Source organism: Delphinapterus leucas, chromosome 1, assembly GCF_059928025.1.
Source record: "Delphinapterus leucas isolate spDelLeu-1000000601 "Yukka" chromosome 1, BTC_Dleu_Yukka2, whole genome shotgun sequence".
NCBI lineage: Eukaryota > Metazoa > Chordata > Mammalia > Artiodactyla > Monodontidae > Delphinapterus > Delphinapterus leucas.
Genome location: NC_143129.1, coordinates 78,234,589 through 78,258,309, shown reverse-complemented (window position 1 = coordinate 78,258,309; position 23,721 = coordinate 78,234,589). Strand labels below are relative to the sequence as shown.

General features: G+C 50.9%; 2 protein-coding genes across 7 annotated transcripts; one reads left to right on the top strand and one right to left on the bottom strand.

Moving 5' to 3' along the window:
- The first annotated feature begins 267 nt into the window (after window positions 1-267).
- On the top strand, window positions 268-4,845 carry MTX1 (metaxin 1). Of its 2 annotated transcripts, XM_022559288.3 has the most exons (8): window positions 269-375; window positions 1,355-1,424; window positions 1,553-1,632; window positions 3,182-3,274; window positions 3,447-3,629; window positions 3,756-3,832; window positions 4,252-4,406; window positions 4,507-4,845. In XM_022559288.3, exons 1-8 carry the CDS (start codon window positions 295-297, stop codon window positions 4,719-4,721), a joined length of 954 nt encoding a protein of 317 aa, XP_022414996.2. In that variant the 5' UTR covers window positions 269-294; the 3' UTR covers window positions 4,722-4,845. The 2 variants fall into 2 exon arrangements, with proteins under 2 accessions (XP_089770324.1, XP_022414996.2); XM_089914198.1 differs by lacking the exon at window positions 3,182-3,274 and having other exon boundaries at window positions 268-375.
- A 1-nt stretch (window position 4,846) lies between these two features.
- Window positions 4,847-23,645, bottom strand: GBA1 (glucosylceramidase beta 1). 5 transcript variants are annotated; one of them, XM_022559284.3, is made up of 12 exons: window positions 23,538-23,645; window positions 9,707-9,786; window positions 9,234-9,321; window positions 8,795-8,986; window positions 8,530-8,676; window positions 8,091-8,224; window positions 7,693-7,865; window positions 7,221-7,458; window positions 6,651-6,875; window positions 6,123-6,286; window positions 5,598-5,714; window positions 4,847-5,505 (listed from the first exon to the last, which is right to left on the bottom strand). In XM_022559284.3, the coding sequence occupies exons 2-12, from the start codon at window positions 9,731-9,733 to the stop codon at window positions 5,400-5,402; spliced, it is 1,611 nt and encodes a 536-aa protein (XP_022414992.1). In that variant the 5' UTR covers window positions 9,734-9,786; window positions 23,538-23,645; the 3' UTR covers window positions 4,847-5,399. The 5 variants fall into 5 exon arrangements, with proteins under 5 accessions (XP_022414992.1, XP_022414991.1, XP_022414990.1 ...); XM_022559283.3 differs by lacking the exon at window positions 23,538-23,645 and adding an exon at window positions 18,689-18,793; XM_022559282.3 differs by lacking the exon at window positions 23,538-23,645 and having other exon boundaries at window positions 9,707-10,486.
- Window positions 23,646-23,721: the final 76 nt, after the last annotated feature.

Sequence of the window (23,721 nt, the reverse complement as noted above, 5' to 3'; positions counted from 1 at the left end):
TTCGGGGGTTCAGGGCTCCCCTCGGCCGAGATACCCTGACTCTCCAAGGCGCGCCGCGCTGAGAGCCCTTCCCCCCTTCGCGAGCCACCTCTGGATCAGGCGGCGTCCGCCCTCCCCCGAAGCCCTCGGCCCCGCCCCACGCCGTCAGGCAGCCTCTCTGGCCGGGATAAGCCGCGCCCTTCTGAGGGCCTCCCCCGGCTCTCCACTGCGATCCGCCTGAGGGGCTGGGGGCGGATCCGCACAGTGGAGGGCGGAAGCGCAGGGGGAGGTGCTTCCGGGACAGAGGGCGGGCAAATGGCGGCGCCCATGGAGCTGTTCTGCTGGGCAGGGGGCTGGGGCCTGCCCTCAGTGGACCTGGACAGCCTGGCCGTGCTGGTGAGGAGCGGCGCCGGCGCCCTCTGCTGCGCCCTGGAGGACTGGGGAGGGGGCCCGGACTAGCCGGTCATCCGAATTTTGCCAGGGCGCCTCAGCACGGGTGCAATGGGGGAAACTGAGGCCATCAAAGAGCGTGACTGGCCGGTATAGACTCAGTGTCCTGTGTCGTAGCAGCCTAGGTTTTGTTTAGCGATGGAAAGAGGCCTGATCAGGGGTTCAGAAGATGAGTTTTAGTTCTTGAACATCCATTTACTGGCTCTGTGACCTTGGGACGATCCCTTCTTTCTGGGCGCTGTTTCTTCATCCAGAGGTTTACTAAGGCTGGACGATCTCAGGGTTCTCCGGCTCCGCATTGCTGCTTTCTCCTCAGCCTCCCTTTCCTCCTCCTCAATCAACAGCATTTACTGAGTTTATTCTTTATTTAACCAAAGGGCCCACAGCCAGGCTCTGTAGAAAATGCTTTGGAGCCAGGCAGACTAGTTCACTTCACACATTCACTCACTCATTTAATAAGCATGTATTAGGCCTCTTCCAAATACTAAACATTGGCATGCAAAGATGAATAGCATTTGGTCCCTCCCCTGAAGTTGCTCACAGAAAGATAGACGTGTCAGCAAATAAGTGTAATAAAATGTTCAGGTGCTAAGTTATAAGTAGGAACAGGCCATAGAGACTGCCCAGGAAGGAATGGTTAGTGCTTCCAAATGAGGCTAGATGTTCACCAGGTAGATCGCAGGAGAGCAGAGAGAGGGAAGGATTTTCCTGGCTGACTTGTAATCATGGACATGTCCATAATCTCTGTGAGCCTTGTGTTGCCCATTGTAAAATGGGAACAGTAATGTCTACCTCTTTTTTTGTGAGGTAATTCCTAAGCATAGGGCATAGCACAAAAGGTATTCAATAAATGTTATTTCTTTTCTTGATTCCCCTGTGGGGGCCATGTCCCTGGCCTCTCTGCCTTCTGCTTCCTTCCCTGCAGACCTATGCCAGATTTACTGGTGCCCCACTCAAGGTGCACAAGATCACCAACCCCTGGCGGAGCCCTTCAGGTACCCAGTGTCCCTGGGGGGTGAGGAAGGGAGTGTACAAGGGGAAGAGCAGGAGACAGACAGGGATGTGGTGCAGTTATGTATGGATAGGCAGCTCTCTGGTGGACATACTTCTTTCTCAACATCAGGAACTCTGCCTGCCCTTCAGACCAGTCATGGAGAGGTCATCTCAGTACCACACAAGATCATCACCCACCTTCGAAAAGAGGTAGGTGGCTTGGGTAGGGGGGCTGCCAGTGAGAGACGTTCAGTCAATTCAGTGCAACACACATTTATTGAGTACCAAATATATGCCAAACTGGACGCAGGGGACCGAGCTTCAAGGAACATATAGTCTGGTTGAGGAGACACAGACGTGTTGCTGTGATGTAGTAAGTAGTAGGGTAGAGATTCAGCGAGGCCACTGTCAAGGCATCTGGAGGCACAATGACTTCTGCCTGCTGGGTGAGGAGGGAGAGGTGAACAGGCTGATGACACATGGAAGGGAAAGGAGAGTAGGAGAGAACAGTTGGCTCAGATGAGGTCCTCAAAGATGAGACCAGAAAAAAAAGATGGCACCAGACAGGGATTGCTAAGGGCCATTGCCCTTTTTTCAGGGACCAGGTTGGGCTTTATAATATGGGGCTCAGGATGGACGAGGCTAAGAGCCAGGGTGGGGAAGTTGAGAGAGCATTACGAGAGGATTGGGGAGGCCTAGGCTGTGCTTTTCACTGTCATTGGCTGTGTGACCTTGAGCAAATTGCTTAACCTCTCAGAGCCGTAAGCTGCTTATTTGTAAAACTACGGGGCTTAGCCAGGATGCTTTCCAAGGGCTCTTCTAGTTTCATGGTCTAGTTCCAAAAGTGAACATATTGTCAGAAATGGGGCTTTCATTCATTTCTACTTTCCCAAAGGTGGAGGAACCAGGGAATTAATGGAGGCTTGAGAGGCATGGAGAGAGGGGATCCAGGGAAAAGCCAGAGTTCCTGGCGGGACTGGGCTATTGTTGCCTTATGTATGAACACAGCTTTCCCAGTTTCCAAAGAGTTTTCTCCTAACACAGCCACACCGAGAGAAAGATTATTATCCCTATTCCATGAGGAAAAATGAGGCTCAGAGAGATTTAAGGATCACACTCAAGAGGTTATTTGGGGACAACGTTTACTCAGGATGTGGAGGAGGGTGCTGAGGAGCAGATACTGGAGCCTACAAGGTGTGGCAGGCTGAGACCTGGGGGTATGGTTGGAATGTGTGTGGTGGTGGCGCCTGGGCCATGGAATGACATAGAAGAAACACCCAAGAGCTGGGCACTGGGGCCCTAGACGTGGGTTCACTGGGTCTTGGGAGCATGAGGAAGGCGTCCCCTAGTACCCGAGGCACTGACTGAGGCCCAACCTGCATCTGAGCTCCGCTCTGCTAGTTTTGTGCTGTCTGGATCGGAGAAGTTACTGTTAGAAAGTTGCCGTCAGCAGGCATCCTGCCAGTTTTCTGTGGAAACTCTGGGAGCTGCTCCTGGTTTGTGGCTGGGCCTTCCTTCCAACTCCCAATGGGCGCGGGACCTTGACGGCCAGCAGGCTCCAAGGTCCAGGCTTCCCGCCAACAGCAACAGGCTACTGACTGGGCCCAGGCAAGGGGGCCTCAGCGAGCAAAGCCCCACACTCTACCTCTGCTACACTCAGAGGTCAGTGTGGGTGGTGCCAGACAGGATGCCTCCCTCCTTGAGGAAGTGTCCCTGGAGTCCCCCAGCATCCACCTCACAGTGGATGTTTCCTCCACAGAAGTACAATGCTGATTATGATCTGTCAGCCCGGCAAGGAGCAGACACCTTGGCCTTTATGTCTCTGCTGGAGGAGAAGCTGCTCCCGGTGCTGGTGAGTGTGCCCAGACCTCCCAGCATGGGTGGTCAGTGGGGGAGGGGGTCGGGCATACACACAGACACCCCCCCACACAGGCTTGGAGCAGCGTGGGGACCAGAAGCCCACCCTGGGTCAGGCAGGTGCACTGGCTCAGACCTGCTTCTTCCTTCCTACACACCCAATCCAGATACATACTTTCTGGGTAGACGCCAAGAACTATGTGGAAGTAACCCGGAAGTGGTACGCAGAGGCTATGCCCTTTCCCCTCAACTTCTTCCTGCCTGGCCGCATGCAGCGGCAGCACGTGGAGCGGCTGCAGCTGCTGTGTGGGGAGCACAGGCCAGAGGAGGAGGAAGAGCTGGAGAAGGAGGTACCTCTGGGACAGGAGGCTGTTGTATGAGAGGAGCCCCCAGGGCGATGGCCAGGAGTGGGAGTGCCTGGCAGGGGAGGCGGCACTGTTCCCGCAGCCGCAAGCTGACCTGGTGTCCCCCTATAGCTGTACCAGGAAGCTCGGGAATGCCTGACCCTTCTCTCTCAGCGCCTGGGCTCTCAGAAATTCTTCTTTGGAGATGCGTGAGTCTGACTCCTGGGGAATCATAGGTGGCTTGGAAGAAGGTACAGGTTCAGACAGCCACAGAGGCTAGGGTGGGCTCAGGCTCTGGACAAGAGGTCCTCGGGACAGACATTGGATCTGGTGACAGTGGGGCTGTGTGTGGGCCCGGAGCCGCCTCAGTGGTACAGGAGGGTGGGAGGGCCGCCAGGCCCAGGAGGGGCCTGCTGGGCTGTGGGGCACTCAATGTGCCCTTTATGCAGCCCTGGGATAGAGTCCCATTCAAGGCAGGCTGGCGCCACCTGGGGCGCCTTCCCCACACCAGGACCAGAACTGTGTGTCCTCTCCTCCCCTGCTGCCCAGAGCCTACCTTTCCAGGGCCAACTCTTCATCCGACTCCATCTCTCCCCCTTCTCCATCCCACCCTTTCTCTCTGCTGCAGCCCCGCCTCCCTGGATGCCTTTGTCTTCAGCTACTTGGCCCTGCTGCAGCAGGCGAAGCTGCCCAGTGGGAAACTGCAGGCCCACCTGCGGGGGCTGCACAACCTGTGTGCCTACTGCACCCATATCCTCAGCCTCTACTTCCCCTGGGAGGGAGGTAAGGGGCAGATGGGTGGGGGGTGGGCGCTAGCTCTGCGGAGAGTGGGCAGGGATCCAGAAACCAGCCCCCCGACCCACCTTCCTTCCTTGCCCCTCAGCTGAGGTGCCACCTCCACGCCAGACACCAGCAAACCCAGAGACTGAGGAGGAGCCATATCGGCGCCGGAACCAGATCCTATCTGTGTTGGCGGGGCTGGCAGCCATGGCGGGTTATGCCTTGCTCAGTGGCATTGTCTCCATCCAGCGGGCACCACCTGCCCGGGCCCCACGCACACGGGCCCTGGGCATGGCTGAGGAGGTTGAAGAGGAATGATTTATCCTCATGCTCCCAGGACTGATTTTTCTACTGTCATGCATTCCAGAGGCTCCTGTGTTTCCCCATTGTTGGTATGGCTGGAAATGGGGTCCCACTCCCAGAATAAAACTGCTCACACTGACTGGGATCAGACATTCTCTCCTTTAAGAGGCTGCCATTTTTCCTCGCTGGACCAAGGGGGCCATCTGGGTGCTTGAGTCTACCCACTGGTGCTTGGCTTCTTTCACTGCCTGTGCCCTGGTGCTGACATCTGCATGGACCTGGTTCTGCATCTCCAAGAAAGACAAGCACTTCCCAGTTTTGGGTTCAGCTTTCCTAGTCTCTTCCTTTCCTTAATCTCTCTTGCCATCCACCCCCCACCCCTGTGTTTGTACAGACAGTGAGCTCACCCTGGGCCTGGGCCCAGTTTCCACAGGCAACCAGCACACAGCACACGCTCACACAAGCATGGGGGTGGAGGACCACTGGGGCCTCCCGGTCCTTTCCCTAGGGGCCTCCAGCCCCTGGCACCAACTAGAGGGGAGAGTGAGTCACCCAAACCACTGCCTCTGGGCTTACGTCACTTAAGCTCCCCCCCAGTCCTGCTGTACCCTCTGTAGCCACAGACAGCATGTGAGCTGACTATCCCTTTGATGTCCATGCTGAGCCTAGGCGCCTGCTTGGGTATCTGTTCCATCACTGGCGACGCCACAGGTAGGTGTGAATGGAGTAGCCAGGTGAGATAGTTTCCACGAAGCCCACGGCAGGATCCTTGATGGTAAGAGGCACATCCTTAGAGGAGCTGGGGGAGGTGGGGAGGAGAAGCTGAGAGTGTGATCCTGCCAAGCCCACCGTCTTGTCCTCAGCCCAGTTCCCAGGCCCCACTGCTCTCACCGGTTTAGCACGACCACAACTGCAGAGCCATCGGGATGTATCAGTGCCACTGTGTCCAAGTCATTCTTCTCACTGGCAACCAGCCCCACTCTCTGAGATCCCTCAGGAATGAACTTGCTGAAGTGGGAACAGGCATCGTCAGGGACCCCAGCCCAGCCCCCCGGCCCTGAGGGCAGCTCCCATCAGTCTCTCACTTAAGAAGTCATCCCTACCACCTACCCCCTCCCCCTAGAACCCTTCCAAAACTCTCCAGGCCTCAAGCCGTGCAGCTGGGCGTGCCCTGCCCTCCCGCCTCCCAGTCCCAGCATCGGGCGTTCAGGGATTGTCTGTCTCGAATGCCAGCTAGTCACTACCTGCCTAGACGGTGCAAGGGGGACATGCGTGCTGCTCCCAAAGTTCCCACCCTCAGCACCTTCCTGCTTCCTCACTGGGGGGGTGGGGGTGGGGTAGAGGGGGCGGGGATACAATCCCAGTGCAGGAGATGCTAGGACTGGTGTGGAGTGGGGGTGCCTGCCCTCCACTCACCTGAAGTGGCCAAGGTGGTAAAACATGGGCTGTTTGTAAAATGTGTCCTTGGCGATGTCCACAATGATGGGGCTGTCGACAAAGTTGCGCACCCAATTGGGTCCCCCCTCAGGGTTTAGGGCGAGGTTCCAGTCAGTCCAGCCGACCACATGGTAGAGGAGGTTCTAGGGTAGGAACAGGGCAGAGACAAAGGCCCCCAGTGAATACAGTTAAGTGTCACATGAGGGAGACGAGCTATGGTGCCTCAGCCTTTGTGAGGGGAGTAATATCTAAGGAGCGAGGGTTTGTGAGGACAGAGGCATCGCCAGAGAAGCTGAGGAATCTGAGGCAGATGTAACCGCTCAAGCATTTGGAACGAGGGTGATGGTGTGCAGATCTGTGAAGGGAAGGCAACAGAGGGGATCATGATATCCCAAAATTTGCTCCAAAGAGTAAGCCAGCTGGGGAAAAGCTGGAGAGGAGCCTTTGGTGAGACTAGCAAGGGGTCTGAGGTGGTCTGCTTTGCGGAAAGGGAGACAGGTGGTTCACCGTGATGATGCTGTGGCTGTACTGCATCCCTCGATCCCAGGAGCCCAGCCGCACGCTCTGCTCCCAGAACTTGGAGCCCACACAGGCCTCTGAGGCAAAGAGCATGGTGTCGGGGAACAGGCGATGTGTCTCCCCCAGGGTGGCTTTTGCTGGAGCCAGAAAGTCCAGGTACCAATGTACAGCGATGCCATGAACATACTTAGCTGCTTCTGGGTCTGCCAGCACCTGTACAGGGAAAGGGAAGGACTACTGGGGAAAGAGAGCCACTGAGCCTGGGTCCTGCACAAAGGGTTCTGGAAGAGGCACTAGGACCTGAGAAGTGGGCAGTGGGATGAACACAACTTAGAGGGGGTTAAAGTGACAACCGTGGAGATTCATGGGGCCCTGGAGATGCAGAGGGGGATCACCACCACCACCAGCACCCCAGGGGTGCCACCTGGGCACCTGGTCCCAGCCAGGGTGCTCTAGGAATCAAGAGTTGGGGCAGGGAAGGCACTCTGTTCGGGAGCCAGCCATTCGGATGCTGGGCTTGGGGGTCACTAGGGCACCCATGGAGCTCTTGGTCCTTACCACCTGGGCCCAGTGGGGCAGCAGCAGGCGTTGGTCATCTAGCATGAGCAGTCGGACGTTGCGGTGTGTACTGTTGGCCAGGGTGGGGCCCAGGTCACAGGCGATGAAGTCTCGCTGGTGTTCAGGGGTGAAGCCCAGGCACTGGAAGGGGTACCCGCTAAATAGCCCTGCAGAAGGCTCGTTCTCAGCTGTCACTGCCCAGAACTGTAACTTGTGCTCAGCATAGGCATCCAGGAACCTGGCGAGGGAAAGGGTGTGAGTGATCATGGCCAAGACAGGGAACCAAGACCCTGGGGAATAGGAGGCCTGACTGGGTGGGGGAAAACTGAGGGGCCTGAGTCTGAAAGACCCAGAAGGTAGAAAGGTGAGCTGAGGAGATCTGGAGGCGGAACCAGATCAAGGGCTGGGACATAGACCAGGGTGTCCAAGACGGGAGGCTGGTCCGGACCCCATGGCCCTGCTGTTCCCTTACTTGACAAAGTATCTGGCCCAGGTCTGGTGGTAGAGATCCCCTGGATGACCCTTGAGTGTCCCCTTCCCATTCACTGCCCCATTGGTCTTGAGCCAAGTGGGTGATGTCCAGGGACTGGCAAAGAGTGAGACAGGGCGCTGGGCCAACTCCAGGGCTTGGTGAATCAGGGGTATCTAGAAACAAAGGTGGTGAGGAGAGAGACATCCAGAGTTGGAACATAAACAGATTGGCCCACCCAGTGTATCAGGCCTAGCTATCAGCCTCCTCCCTCCCACGCCAGGACAGAACACAGAGAGCAGAGGGCACGTTCTAGGTCTCTCTGCAGACTGCTCTAGCCTGAGGCCTCTCAACCACCAGGCATCAATGCCTCCGGGGCCTGAGGCAGCCAGGGTGGCCACCTTGAGCTTGACATCTTCCTCTGGGAGGCTGAAGTTGAGCAACTGGAAGTCATCAGGGGTGTCAGCATAGGTGTAGGTGCGGATGGAGAAGTCACAGCTGGCCATGGGGACCCGCATGATGTTGTATTCGATTCCTGCAGAAAAAGGAGACCAAGATATGTGTGTCTGAGTCGGTAGGAGAATGTGGGGCATTGTCTACCACTTGCCAGTCCTAAATTATGTCTGAGTTGAGGGCTAAGGGGAACTTGGGCTGTGGGTGAAGCGCAGACCTTCTGAGCCTGAGAGGCCCCAGGCACTCAGCAGAAGATGGGTAGGACAATCTTTTTTTTCCCACTGGGCATTAACAGAGACCCATACGTCAGGGATGGGTGGATGTCAGGGTCAAAGGCAAGGTCGAAGTGTCAACTGCACTATGTCATCTTGTCCCCTTCCTCCTTGCCTTCTTTAGAGAAGTACGATTTGAGTAGTAAGTCCCGTGCGGGAGGCGACAGGGCAAGGATGTTGAGGGCAGCAGCGTCTGTCATGGCCCCTCCAAAACCCTTCACTTTCTGGAACTTCTGATCTGGCTGCAGCGTCAACAGCAGCCCTGAGGACATCCGCAGGGAATAAAGGGTGTCAGCGCACAGGGGAGAAACTCCATGGTGATTGCTGGCATGATTCAGCTCCAGGAGGACCCCAGCCTGGGGGAGGGGTGTAGTGGTTACCTGTGCCTGTGCGGTTGGCCTGGATGGTCCCCAGACTCAGCTCCATTCGGCGCCCACTGCGTGTGCTCTCAAAGCGGCTGAAGGTGCCAGGGTCAGGCAGGGTCAGGGGGTCAAGAGAGTCACAGTACGTAGCATTGCAGACACAGACCACTGAGCTGTAGCCAAAGCTTTTAGGGCTGCAGGGGCGGGCACCTGGGAGGGAGACAGCACAAGAGAGGCAAGGGCTGAAGGAGGAAGATGGGGAGAAGGGGCACACTAGTTGGAAGGAAAGACTGAATACTGATTTCAAAGATTCTCTTGATGTACCCCACAGTTGATCTCAGTCACTCAAAAGGGTTTAGTGAGCATCTAATGAAGTCCACCACCGTATGTCAGAGACTACCAAAGGACCATAAGGCGGAAGGGGGCCTCGGGGCTCCCTCCCTCCTCCTTGACTCACCTGATGCCCACGACACGGCCTGAAGTAGAAGCAATCCCATGAGGCTGGGAGCCATGATGCCTACTCTGTCCTGGGGCTTGGGACACTCCTGAGAACAGAATGAGGAGAGGCTAGAGGGCAAGCCCCTCTCCACCTCTCATCTACTCTCCCAGGCAGGGCTCGGCTGCCTGTGGGCACCCAGCCTAGTCTCCCACCTTTAATAGAATGGAACAAAGCCCACAGACACCTGGGTCCAGACACCCTCCAAGCCCTCTGCTAATAATAGCTCTCTGCCCACCCCGACCAGGACCCTCCTCCACCCCTCTTCCTAACCATTTCTCCCTCAACCTCACCTTCCCTCCATCTGTCCCTCCATCAAAGGGCCGTGATGGCCTGGTTTCGAGGAGAGTGTGTCGTTCACTGAATTCCAGAACCTGGAGGGCCAGGATTCCAGAAAGAGCGACAAGACCATTTGGGAGCCCTGGCCCACTCACCTCTCTGGAAGGACTTGCAAACACCATCACCAGATGAGAAGACTGCGGGGTTCCCAAACCTCGGAGGGATAGAGTATCAGCTAAATAAAAACAGGGGTGCAGGAGCCTGAGGTAGCTATACGTACCAGATGAGCCCTGCGGGTTAATTCCGGCAAAATGGAGTGGATGTGTCATGTGATAACTGTGGGGGAGTCACATGACACGAGAAGTGAGGCAATCGCAACCATACTTGTAAAGGGCAACTGACTGTCTTCCTCTGGGCTGTTGGTGATTATACACCCTATGAAATTCTGGAAGGCATGTATGGATGACAACTTTAGGAAGAATCTAGATGAAAGATCTGAATGAAGGATGGGGTAGAGGCTCCCGAATCCCAAAGGATGGGAACCACAGCAGACACACTGCTTTCTTGAGAAAAAATTTTAGTCATGCTAATAAAGGTGATACTAATAAAAGAGGTTCACTGTGCAAAATACTGAGGCCAAAATACTGAGAGATGATGAAGAAGTCTTTGCCCTATCGAGGTTCAGAAGGCTCATAAGAGTCAGACTCTTACACGGATGGTAACAGATAAAGACAAAATTGGTTAACAGGTGTGCACAGAGAGGCCCTTCATGCTGGGGTTATCCTGGAAGGTTTCATGGGGGAGAAGAGGTGAGGTTTAGGGAATATTAACCAGAGAAGTGCAGGGACGATGGGCCCTGGGCAGAGGGACAGTGCTTCTCCAGTCCTCGCTTGTCTCATCGTCAGATGCAGGTGAGAAGGAAATCACAGGACAGGGGGGCTGGGTAAAGTAGTTCAAAGCTGGAAAGTGTGGTACAAAGCTGCATCCTCAGTGGATGTGACAAGGGGGTTGTCCGTGGTGTTGCCTCATGGGCCACATCATATTGATTCAGCGGGAGTGACACACAGAATTATGACCTGACTGACTACAGCTCTCTGAGCCTACTTCGTCACCTGTAAAATGGAGGGAATACCACCACCTCACCAGGTCACCACTGAAGTCAGGGAGATAAGCACAGTGCCTGGTACAGAGTGGACACTTGGGAACCACTTGTTTGTTGTGCCTTTTTGTTTTTCTAAATTATCTCAGTGAAGTCTTTCCAGACACACTCCAGGCAAAATTGACCATTCCTTCTTCTAGGTTCCTGTAGCCCTATAGGAGCTACAGTCTCACTGAGACTATACTGAATATAGACTACGCTGAATACAGTCTCAGTGAGACGAGCTTGGTTTGAATCCTGGCTCTACCACTTACTGGCTGTTTGACCTTCAATAAATTGCTTAATCACTCTCAGCCTCTGTCTCCCATCTATCGAAGGGGAGAGATAACTCCTATCTCACAAAACTGTTGTGAGGTGTAAGGATGATAATGTGTGTCTAGCACACTGCTTGGCACCGAATACTGCAACAAGTTAGGGCTGTGTTTATGGAAGGAGCTTGGAGCTCCCCAAAGGAACGGCTTACTCGTTCTAAGTAGAAGACCTGGCACAGGGTGGGTAGGTGCCAGCTTGCTGCATTGAATTGAACCATCATCACTATGTCAAATCTGCCCCATCTAGACTTCCTGTTTTTCCAGGAAATGCTGCACAGGGCTTGTTCTTGGGAAGAGGGCAGGTGATCTTACTTCCCTCTAGTTCACTCACTCCACAACTATTTATGGATATTAAGTACTTGCTACATTTGCCCCTACCTCCTCTGTTGGCTTTATTTATTTATTTTTTAACATCTTTATTGGAGTATAATTGCTTTACAATGGTGTGTTAGTTTCTGCTGTATAACAAAGTGTATCAGCTATACATATACACATATCCCCATATCCCCTCCCTCTTGCGTCTCCCTCCCACCCTCCCTATCCCACCGCTCTAGGTGGTCACAAAGCACCGAGCTGATCTCCCTGTGCTATGTGCTCTGTTGGCCTTAGAGCCCCACTCCCCTCCCTGTTTCCCTCTGCAGGCACAGAGTTTGTGAGTGTCCTGTTTCTTCTCTCACAATGTGGTTTGCCCTTGAGGCTTTTATATTTTATTTTCTAAATAAAGTTGGTTATAATAAGGGCTAATAATATTTATTGAGTACTTATTCTGTGCTACTTTATGCTCATAGTCTCATTTTATTCTCACGTGGCAGATACTATTATTTTCCCCATTTTAGAGATGAGGAACCTAAGACTCTGAAAGGTCATGAAGTTGCCCTAAGTCGCTTGACTACTCAGCTGTGGAACCTGGATTTGTAATGAGGCGGGGCGGGCACATGGCCCCTTAGCTCGCGGCTGTTAGCCCGAGACCCTGAGCGCCACGGTTAAAGGTCCCGCTCCACCAACAGTCAGCCCGGCAGTGGTCCTCTCAGCAGAGAGTGGGTTAGGCCGAGGCAGATCTCGGCCTTCTCGCTGGGACCCTCCAGGCCCTCCAGCCGCGGGGCCAGCGGGTGAGCTGGGGTGCCCCGGGGACAAGCTGAGGGCTGTGTCCCGCAGAGCTACAAGCCCTCACCACAGCCACCCACTGGCCGGGTCCAGGCCTCAAAGCAGCAGCAAACCTCTCCCCCATCCCCACCTGTGCAGCCTGATGGCAGTGGCGGTCTCCATGGGTCCCAGGCCATGGAGGCCTCAGCAACTGCAGTATATGGACACTGCCATTAAGGTAACAGCTTCAGGGACTTCCCTGGTAGCATCATGGTTAAGAATCCACCTGCCAATGCAGGGGACATGGGTTCGATCCCTGCTCTGGGAAGATCCCACATGCCACGGAGCAACTAAGCCCGTGCACCACAACTACTGAGCCTACGCTCTAGAGCCCGCGAGCCACAACTACTGAGCCCGCGTAATGCAACTACTGAAGCCCGCACGCCTAGAGCCCATGCTCCACAACAAGAGAAGCCACTGCAATGAGAAGCCCGTGCACCGCATCGAAGAGCCCCGCTCTCCGCAGTTACAGAAAGCCTGCGTGCAGCAACGAAGACCCAATGCAGCCAAAAATTTAAATTAATTAATTAATTAATTAAAATAAAAATTTAAAAAAAGGTAACAGCTTCAACCAGCTTCAGTTTCTCCCTTCACATTTCTAAGATTGGTACAGGTTAGATCAGTTGTCTCCCGCTAGGAGGCGGCCAGAGGTCAGGGTTAAGCTGCAAGGACACTGCACATCATTATTTGAGGTCCACCTCTGTGGTTGGGGCTATTCTCAAAGAAGGGCAATCGTTGTGAGCTGGGAATTCACCTGGCTGGTATTTGCTACAACATGTATTCCTATCAATCCTATACAAATCATTCTCTCCAGTGTAAATGAAAAGCCTGAGGGCCAGCTGGGTCCCTGGGCGCCTGGCTCCCTCAGTGATGACGGCTGGGCAGGGTCTGGGGACCCGGCCCTGAGGGTGCCGCCAGCTGAGATCTGCCTCTTCAGCAGGGCCTGGGCACTGGCGGGAGGACCCAGACCAGGGGCTGGATGAATGCTCCCAGGCAGGATAACTGGCCCTCACAAGGACCCCCTCCTTTAGCCAGGGCCTGGACCTCAGAGAGTAAAGGTTGAGCCTTTGGGACCTTGCCCTTTCTCGTCAGAATAGAGAATAACATTTGTTTTGGTGGAGGTTTACAGGAATGTTGTGACCTGACCTCAAGAACAAAGGATCTGACACCAAAGAAGTCTGCAACAACTAACCACAGCCCTCCCTCACCTTTCCTATAAATGAGCTTTGCTGAAAGCTTGCCGGGGAGTTCGGGTTTTTAAGGCATAAGCCACCCGTCTCCTTGCACGGCCCTACAATAAATCTCTCTCTCTCCAAACTCCGGCGTTGTGGTATTGTTTGGCCTCACTACGCGTTGGGCACACGGACTTGCGTCCGATAAGATTTGTATCCAGGGTCCTATGACACACATCACACATTTGATGAGTGCCTCCAGTGTGCCAAATGCTACATTAGCTGCCGGTTATTTTCAAAAGCTGCTGTGCTGGTCTGCAGCGTTTGTTTTGTATTGTTTTAAAATTGTCCCATGTTTTCTACACGTGTTTTACGTGCTCAAAATGAAGCCCGGGCTTCCCTGGTGGCGCAGTGGTTGAGAGTCCGCCTGCCGATGCAGGGGACACGGGTTCGTGACCCGGTCCGGGAAGATCCCACATGCCGCGGAGCAGCTGGGCCCGTGAGCCATGACCGCTGAGCCTGCGCGTCCGGAGCCTGTGCTCCGCAATGGGAGAGGCCAAAACGGTGAGAGGCCCGCGTTCCGCAAAAAAAAAAAAAAAAAAAAAAGCCCAAGTTGGCTTCTGAAGTGCTGGCTACGTGGCAACATTTCTGGATCTGTGTTCTTCAAAGGCATTGGTCAGGGGATAACTTGTCAATAATGAAACAGAATCCAGGGCTCCCAGGTTGGGCAAGATGGATTGATTTTCAGCTGGGGAGAGGCAGGTCTGCCTCTCTTCCCAAGCTTCACTCTCCCTGTCCTGGGAGATCTCAGCCCAACAGCCTGAGCACCCCTTTTCATAAAAAGTATTTCCTGACATACTCTCTACTATCCTGAAATGAACCTATAGATAATATGACTTACCTACACACATAACTTAAGAGAATCAATATAGTTGCCTTAATTGGCATATAAAGGAAAGATAATGGGACTATTTTTTATAGCAAAATATGTTTTCAATAAGTAAATGCTTAGGCATGATTACCTACAAGACATTATAAAATAGTCAGATATGTACTAACCTAAATGGAATAAATTAGGATTTAACAGAAGCAAAAACAGCCCATGAATTAATAATTTCAATATGTAAGTTTCATCATATGTCATTTTTACAATATGTAATTATTATTGTGCTGCAAAAACATAAAACATATGATAGATCAAAATGCTTAAAAGTCAATCTTTATGAATAAGATTCAGTGCATTCCACATGTCTTCACAAATTCACTATTTGATTCTAGGCCTTAGCAATTCAGTAAGGAAAAGGACAGTCTTTTCAACAAATGGTGCTGAGATGACTGGATATCATGCAAAAAGACAAACTTAGGGACTTCCCTGGTGGTGCAGTGGTTAAGAATTGCCTGCCAATGCAGGGGATACGGGTTCGAGCCCTGGTCCGGGAAGATCCCACATGCCGCGGAGCAACTAAGCCCGTGTGCCACAACTACTGAGCCTACGCTCTAGAGCCCGCGAGCCACAACTACTGAGCCCACGTGCCACAACTACTGAAGCCCGTGTGCCTAGAGCCCATGCTCCTCAACAAGAGAAAACCCCGCTCACCGCAACTAGAGAAAGCCTGTGCGCAGCAATGAAGACCCAAAGCAGCCAAAAATTAAAAAAATATATATATATAAATAAATAAATTTATTTAAAAAAAAAAAGATAAACTTAGACCCTTACCTCACTCCATAATCAAAAATCAAAGCAAAATGGATCACAGACTTAAATGTAAGAGCTAAAACGCTTAATTTTCTGGAAGAAGGAAGGCTAGGAGTAAATCTTTGTGACCTTGGATTAGCCAGTGGTTTCTTTTTCTTTTGTTTCAGGCAACAACAAACATTTGTTATCTCACATAGTTTCTGTGGGTAAGGAATTCAGGAGTGGCTCATCTGGATGGTTCAAACTTGAGGCTTCTCAAAAGACTGTAGCCAAGATGTTGGTCAGGGCTGCTATCATCTGTAGTAGGCTTGACTGGGCTGAGGCTCTGCTTCCAAGTTAAGCCACTAACATAGGTGGTGAACTGGGGCTGGCTGTTGGCAGAAGGCCTCAGTTCCCTACCATGTGGAATAATTCATAGGGCTGCTTGAGTGTCCTCACAACATGGCAGCTGGATTCCTCTCCAGTGAGTGATCTAAGAGATTGTAAGGCAGAAGCCACAAGGCCCTAGCCCCAGGAGTCACACATTGTCATTTTCACAATACCCTATTGGTTACACAGGTCTCCTATACAGATGTGTGGGGGGCAGAGGGCCTAAATAAAGGTGTAAACACCAGGAGGTGGGGATCATTTGGGGGCCATCTAGGAGGCAATCTGCCATAGTCCGTCCCCTGGCTTCCCATAAGTCATGTCCCTCCCACATGTAAATACTATTACTTCCTCCCAAGGTTCCCAGAAGTCTCATCTTCTTATAGCTTAAGTCCAGAATCTCTTTAGACAATGGTTTCTTATTTATGATTCCAAAACACAAATGACAGAAGAAAAAAAAGATAAATTGGACTTCATCAAAATGAAAAGTGTTTGTGTTTCAAAGGATGTCATCAAGAAAGTGAAAAGACATCCCACAAAATGGGATAAAATACTTTCAAATCATATCTCTGATAGAGGCCTAGTATCCAAAATATATAAAGGACTCTTATAGCTCAGTAATTAGAAGATAACCCAATTAAAAAATGGGCAAAGGACTTGAATAGATATTTCTCCAAAGATAATATAAAAATGGGCAACAAGCGCATGAAAAGATGCTTGACAACATTAGTCATTAAGGAAACGCGAATCAAAACCACTATGATGGGCTTCCCTGGTGGCGCAGTGGTTAGGAGCCCGCCTCCCGATGCAGGGGACGTGGGTTCGTGACCCGGTCCGGGAGGATCCCACATGCCGCGGAGCGGCTGGGCCCGTGAGCCATGGCCGCTGAGCCTGCGCGTCCGGAGCCTGTGCTCCGCCAACGGGAGAGGCCACAGCAGTGAGAGGCCCGCGTACCGCAAAAAAACCCCAACACTATGAGATACCACCTCATAGGCACTAGGATGGCTATGATCAAAAAGACAGACAATAACAAGTGTTAGCAAGGATGTGCAGAAATTAGAACGCTCATATGTTCCCGTGGGAATGTAAAGTGGTGTAGCCACTTTGGAAAACAGTTTGGCAGTTTCTCAAAATGTTAAACATAGAGTTACCATATGACCCAGCAACTCCATTTCTAGGTATCTCCTTAAAAGAAATGAAAATATTTGTCCACCCGAAGACTCGCACATGAATATTTACAGCAGCGTTATTTATGGAAACAAACTAAATGTCCATCAGCTGGTGAATAAATACACAAATTGTGGTATTTCATTAAATGGAATACTATTCAGCAATAAAAAGGAACAAAATGCTGATACATGCTACGATATGAATGTACCTCAGAAACATCATGTTAAGTGAAAGAAGCCAGACAAAAAGACCACACATAGTGTGATTCCATTTATATGAAATTCCAGAGTAAGCAAATCTGTAGAGACAGAAAATAGATTAGTGCTTGTCTGGGGCTGGAGTGGGAATGGAGATTAACTGTTGCAAAACTCTGTAAATTTACTCAAAATCATTGAACTGTACACTTAAAAGGAGAAACTTTTATAGTATGTAAATTACACCTCAATGAAGCTAGTAAAAAAACTTTACTTTTATTACATATTTGCAGTTGGTTCATTGCTTTTGCAGGTACGCTACTGCATTGAAACCCTTTTAAACGAAGTATATTGCATAGCTGGAAGTGCTCTAATACACTGAGTAGACAGATGCCATAATGTCAAGACAATGTATTTTATTTAAGCTTCCTTCTCCATAATGATCTCCTCCTAAATTATTGGGCTGTTCCAAAAAACAAAAAAACACCTTGTAAAACTTTTCTGCATTATTATATAATGAAGTCCTGCTGATTTATATTTGATTTTATATTTGCATATATTGTTGTTGTTGTTTTAATAAATTTATTTATTTATTTGCCTGCATTGGGTCTTTGTTGCTGTGCATGGGCTCTCTCTAGTTGCGGTGAGTGGGGCTTTCTCTTGTTGCAGAGCACGGGCTCTAGGCGTGTGGGCTTCAGTAGTTGTGGCATGTGGGCTTCAGTAGTTGTGGCATGTGGGCTCAGTAGCTGTGGTTCGCAGGCTCTAGAGCGCAGGCTCAGTAGTTGTGGCACACGGGCTTAGTTGCTCTGTGGCATGTGGGATCCTCCCGGACCAGGGCACGAACCTGTGTCCCCTGCATTGGCAGGTGGATTCTTAACCACTGAGCCCCCAGGGAAGCCCTTTGCATATACTGTTGAGCAGAACATCCCAAAGTCAAGTAGAATGAGAGACAATTCTTCTTTGTGCAGGACTGTCCTCCATGTTAGATGGTCTACCTTTCCTGTCCTTCCACTAAATCCTCAAAGTGCCTCCTAATCCTGGTCTCCACTAAAGAGACGTTTCCAAAATGCCCGCTAGTGGGTGACTGACAACCACTGTCCTTAGGGGAGTCACCTCAAACGCCCAGGTTGTAGTAGCCACTAGGGACGTACTAGGTGGCCACAAATGCGTTCCTCGGTCCCCTTTGCACAGCACTTTTATTTTATTTTGTTTTGTTTTTGGCTGTGCCGCAAGGCATGTGGGATCTTAGTTCCCCGACCAGGGATCGAACCTGTGTCCCTGCAGTGGAAGTGCGGAGCCTTAACCACTGGACCGCCAGGGAAGTCCCTGCACAGCACTTTTTTTTTTTTTTTTTTTTTTTTTTGCGGTACGCGGGCCTCTCACTGCTGTGGCCTCTCCCGTTGGCGGAGCACAGGCTCCGGACGCGCAGGCTCAGCGGCCATGGCTCACGGGCGCAGCCGCTCCGCGGTATGTGGGATCCTCCCAGACCGGGGCACGAACCCTTGTCCCCTGCATCGGCATGCAGACTCTCAACCACTGTGCCACCAGGGAAGCCCTTGCACGGCACTTTTAAAAGACTTAGCTAAACACCAAGGGAGGACAACTGGGAAATAAATATAAGCGAAAAGCAGAAATACAAAAATAGTTTGGCTGACCCAGCACAAGAGTTCTGATCCCACTTCAGCCAGCCCTGTGACAAGCTGTAGGCTTGGCTCAGATAGCAAACTCCAGCCCTGGAGCCTGGCAAGTACCATGTCACAGGCTCCTTGCTCTTTGGGTCTCAGATCAACTCCCCAAGGAGGGTGCCTCCTTCCCAGTCCCACTGTCACCTCCATGGTCAAGTCAAAGAGAGACACTCTTATGCCATGCATAGCAGAGTAGGTGCTCAAAAAATACTCAAGAGATGAATGAATGGATAAACCTTACCAGTCAACCTGGAACCTGCCCTTTCAGCTCTGGTTTCTGATCTGAAGATACACCACTCCTCCTGATTACTGACATCAAATGACTTGTTTCTCCAGTGAGACCCTTCTGCCCCTTAATTGCTAGGGTGTGGCTTCATCCTTGGATTCATCTGATTAACCAGTTTTTTTCTTTCAGCTCTATTGAGATATAATTGACGTAACACTGTGTAAGCTTAAGGCGTACAACTGATGATACATGCATATGTTGCCAAATGATTATGGCAATAAAGTTAGTTTGATTAACCAACTCTTTTAAAAAATATATTTATTTATTTGGCTGTGCTGGGTCTTAGTTGCAGCACGTGGGATCTTTGTTGCGGCATGCGGAAACTTAGTTGCAGGATATGGGATCTAGTTCCCTGACCAGGAATTGAACCTGGGCCCTCTGCCTTGGGAGCATGGAGCCTTAGCCACTGGACCACCAGGGAAGTCCCTGATTAACCAACTCTTAAACAATAACCATAGCGTACTTGTAAAGCCCAGTGCAAATGGAAAGTATTTGTACCTCACATGCTCCCCTATAATTTTTCTCAAGATACCAACAGCCAATCTTTCATGAGTGCTTATTACATGCATTAGCCTGACAACCCCATGTTACAGACGAGAAAACTGACTTAGGTCAAGTGAGTGGCAGAGTCAAGCCTAAATTCAGGTCTGTCCTACCCTGAAGCCCAAGTAGCTCTTAGCCATCATGTCATACAGCCTCCCAGATATTTCAGTTGCATATTTTTAGTCTTCTGTAAGTTTATAAATGGTCACAGGGCAAATCTCATGGTTAATATTTCTCTGAAACCTTAAAACTCTTCACTTAGAGACAAGCACAGAATCAGGGCTCAAGTTTACTGAATGAATGAATGGGTTAAGTTACCAACCGCACCTTCTCGCTGTTTAAGGTCCTGCTTGTCAGTGTTTCAGAGACTGTCCTTGGTGTGGTTTGAAGCAAAGGAGTGGTGAACTTCAGGAAGAATGAGGTTAACTCTGAACAAGACTATTACAGTGAGAGTGAGACCTAACTAAGGCGATTTGGTGGAGGCAACAGGAAGTATGATTCAAATACTGAACAACTGTGAGCCTGCTCGCACATTCCTTATTGTTCTGAGCTTCCCATGCAGGGTTGTAATGAGGCTCATTGAAGATAACAGTATCTGAGAAGGGACTTCCCCGGTGGTGCAGTGGTTAAGAATCCACCTGCCAATGCAGGGGACAGGGGTTCGAGCCCTGGTCCGGGAAGATCCCACATGCCGTGGAGTAACTAAGCCCATGAGCCACAACTACTGAGCCTGCGCGCTAGAGCCCGCGAGCCACAACTACTAAGCCCACACGCCTAGAGCCTGTGCTCTGTAACAAGAGAAGCCACTGCAATGAGAAGGCCCTGTACCACAAGGAAGAGTAGCCCCCACTCACCACAACTAGAGAAAGCCTGCGCGCAGCAACGAAGACCCAACGCAGCCACAAAAAAAAAAAAAAAAATCTGAGGTGTTCCTTGTGAACTGTAAAATTCCATATAGATGGCTGGAATTATTACTGTTATTGTTATCCAGGCTTCGTTTCTTCCCTCCAGGTACAGTAGAAGGAGTCTTCTGTGCGAGGCCTCTACCTCCACCCTTGCTCCCTCCAGCCGCCACCATTTCTCTCCTGTTCCCCTCAAGAAGAGGCAATAAGGAAGGGTGTTTCAGCATGAACACCCGAGTGATTATACAGGATTGAAATCCTTGCTTCATTTCTCACTAGAACTGAGATATTGGGAAGTTTCTTGACTTCTCAGAGCTTCAGTTTTCTCACCTCCAAAACTCTTGCCTCATGGGTTGTTATGAGGATTTCATGCAACAATGCATGTAATATTACTCAGAGCCAAACCTCTGGAATGAGTTGCTACACTTCTCTCCACTTCCTACACTCCACGGGCTGATACTGGACCCTCCTGGCTCCAAAACTGCTCTTGCCAAGGTCACTAATGATCCCTCTGTTGCTAAGTCCAATGAGTAGTGCTCAGCCTTTTTTTTTTTAATATAAATTTATTTATTTATTTATTTCTGTCTGCGTTGGGTCTTTGTTGCTGCATGCAGTCTTCCTCTAGTTGCGGCGAGTGGGGGCTACTCTTCGTTGCGGTGCATGGGCTTTTCATTACGGTGGCTTCTCTTATTGCGGAGCATAGGCTCTAGGCACAGGGGCTTCAGTAGTTGTGGCTCGCAGGCTCAGTAGTTGTAGCGCACAGGCTCAGTAGTTGTGGCACTCTGTGGCATGTGTGATCTTCCCGGACCAGGGCTCGAACCCGTGTCCCCTGCATTGGCAGGTGGATTCCTAACCACTGCGCCACCAGGGAAGTCCCTGCTCAGCCCTTATTCGACTGGACTTTTTACCTCCTAGAAGCACTCTCTTTTGTTTTCATGACTCCACACTCTGCTGCTTTGGATGTCCTCCCACTTCTTTGGCTGTTCCTTCTCTTTTGCAGGCTTCGCGTCCTCTTTCTGTCTGTTCCTTAGGGTTTTGTCCTAGGCCTTCTCTTCTCATATGTCATGTTCTCTCCACAGAGATAACCCATGGCTTTGACTAACCTTCTAGTTGTTTTCTGGTTCCACAATCTCCACTTCCAATCCCAATCCTTCTCCTGGGATGGACTCTGTGATGTGACTCTGCCCTCCAGACCTTTCCTCTGGGTGTCTCACAGACACTTCAGCAGGACCATCATGAGAGCATCATCTCCTCCAGCCAAACCCACTCTTCCTCCTGTGTTTTTTTTCCCCATGAATAGAAACTCTTCCTCACAGAACCTGGGGCTCATCCTTGACTCTGTCCTTTCCCTGTACCCTTCTCCCTATTCTCTTCTAAGCCACTGAAACATCTCTTGCTTGGCCTCCTACACTCTACTTTTCTCCTCCAATCCATTCACCAAGAACTGGATGGTCTAACTAAAATACAAATTCTGAAGCTACCACTCTCCCTCCTAAAATCCTTCAACGGCTCCACACTGCCTTTTAAGAGGGCTACCGGGACCTGGCATCTTTGTTCCAGTCTCATTTCTCACCTCTCCACTTGGACCATATGCTCCAATCACATTTCGTCTAATAGGCCACATTGCATCTTGCCTCTCTGCTCTATGCTATTTTCTTCTCCTCTCTTGAAAAAAAATGAATAACTGTTCTTTTTCATCATTAACTCCTCAGCCTTAATGTCCCTACCATCAGTACCATTTTCCTGACACCCCTGAATGAGCTGGGCACCCCTGCTATGTGCTCCCCAAGACACATATTTGACAAATCATAATTGGGCATCTACTATGTGCCAGGCACTGTTCTAGACCCTGGTGATACAGTAATGAATAAGATTATAAAGTCCCTGGCCCTATGGAGCTTATGTTCTAGTGGTGGTGGAAGACAAAAAACAGGTAATTTCAGGTGGCCGTGAGAACTATGAAACAAAATAAAGGGGAAGGGGGACTTCCCTGGCGGTCCATTGGTTAAGACTTAGCCTTCCAGGGATTTCCCTGGTGGCTCAGTGGCTAAGAATCTGCCTGCCAATGCAGGGGACACGGGTTTGAGCCGTGGTCTGGGAAGAACCCACATGCCGTGGAGCAACTAAGTCCATGCACCACAGCTACTGAGCCTGTGCTCTAGAGCCCGCAAGCCACAACTACTGAGCCCACATGCCACAACTACTAAGCCCACGTGCCTAGAGCCTGTGCTCCGCAACAAGAGAAGCCTGCGCACCACAACAAAGACCCAACGCAGCCCCCAAAAAAAAATAAATAAATAAAAAGACTTAGCCTTCCAATGAAGGGGGTGCCGGTTCAATCCCTGGTGCGGGAGCTAAGATTCCTACATGTCTTGAGGCCAAAAAACCAAAACATAAAACAGACGCAACATTGTAACAAATCCAGTAAAGACTTTAAAAATGGTCCACATCAAAAAAAAAAAAATCTTAAAAAAAAAAGGGGAGTAAGGAAGCTGGACAGAAGGAGTGAGTGGGACAGTGATAAGCAGTGAGTTTGGAGTAAAAGGTTGGGGGTCAAGTTCTTCTCCAGGGCCTTGGTGGCCACAGTGAGGAGTCTGAATTTTGTTCCAAAATGGAAATTCACTGGACATTTTGGGGCAGGGAAGTGACAACATCAGATTTATATTTTTAAAAGATCACATTGGCTGCTGTGTAGGAATCAGACTGTAAGGGGCACGACGGAGACCAGCCTCCAATTACAGCCTGCCACAGACTGGCCCCCTTGTTCTACATCCTTTCTGCCTCAGAATCCTCCCAAAGGCTCTTTAGTATGCATCACTCTTCACCTCCATTTAGCCTAGGTAGTGCCTATTCATCTTTCTTTCAGAACTCAGCTCATATGTCATTTTCTCCAAGAAATTCTCTCCTTTCACACACACTCCTCCTGTGTGTGAGGAGCCCTTACATCTCCTTTGTAGCTCTTATTACATTTGCAATTAATTGTACAAATGGTTTAATGTCAGTTATAGCACCCAGTGGCCTGCTAACTCCTTTGTCTGCTGATCTGTCCGTGAGAAAGCCCAGTAGGGCGGGGATCAGTCTGTATCCCCAGTACGTAGCACAGCACCCGGTGCTCGTCCCGTGCTCACTGAACATCTGTCGGATGATTGAAGAATGGATAAATTACATAGACTTTCTTTCCACTCCACCCCTCAAAAAAGCAAGTGGGTAGAAGAGGATTTGAAGATTTCCCCCTCTTCTTCATTAGTAAAATACAACCATCCCTACAATTAATAATAACAATGATGATAAAAAGGTGAAGTGCAGACGCAGGGAAAGGAGAGTTAAGATCCCAAAAGTGCAAAATCCATTACGCCTACCGTCGGCGAAGCGAAACAGCAGCCCCAAACGGAGGCGAAGGGAAATCCCAGAGCAGCCTGCAAAGCGGGGTGGGCGGGGCGGTAGAAGGGGGCTCAGCAGAGCTAGGCTGCACTGCACCACGCGCAGCCGCGAGCCCCGCAGGGCCGGCGGGGCGGGGCCGGGGCCTAGCTCAAGAAGGGAGAC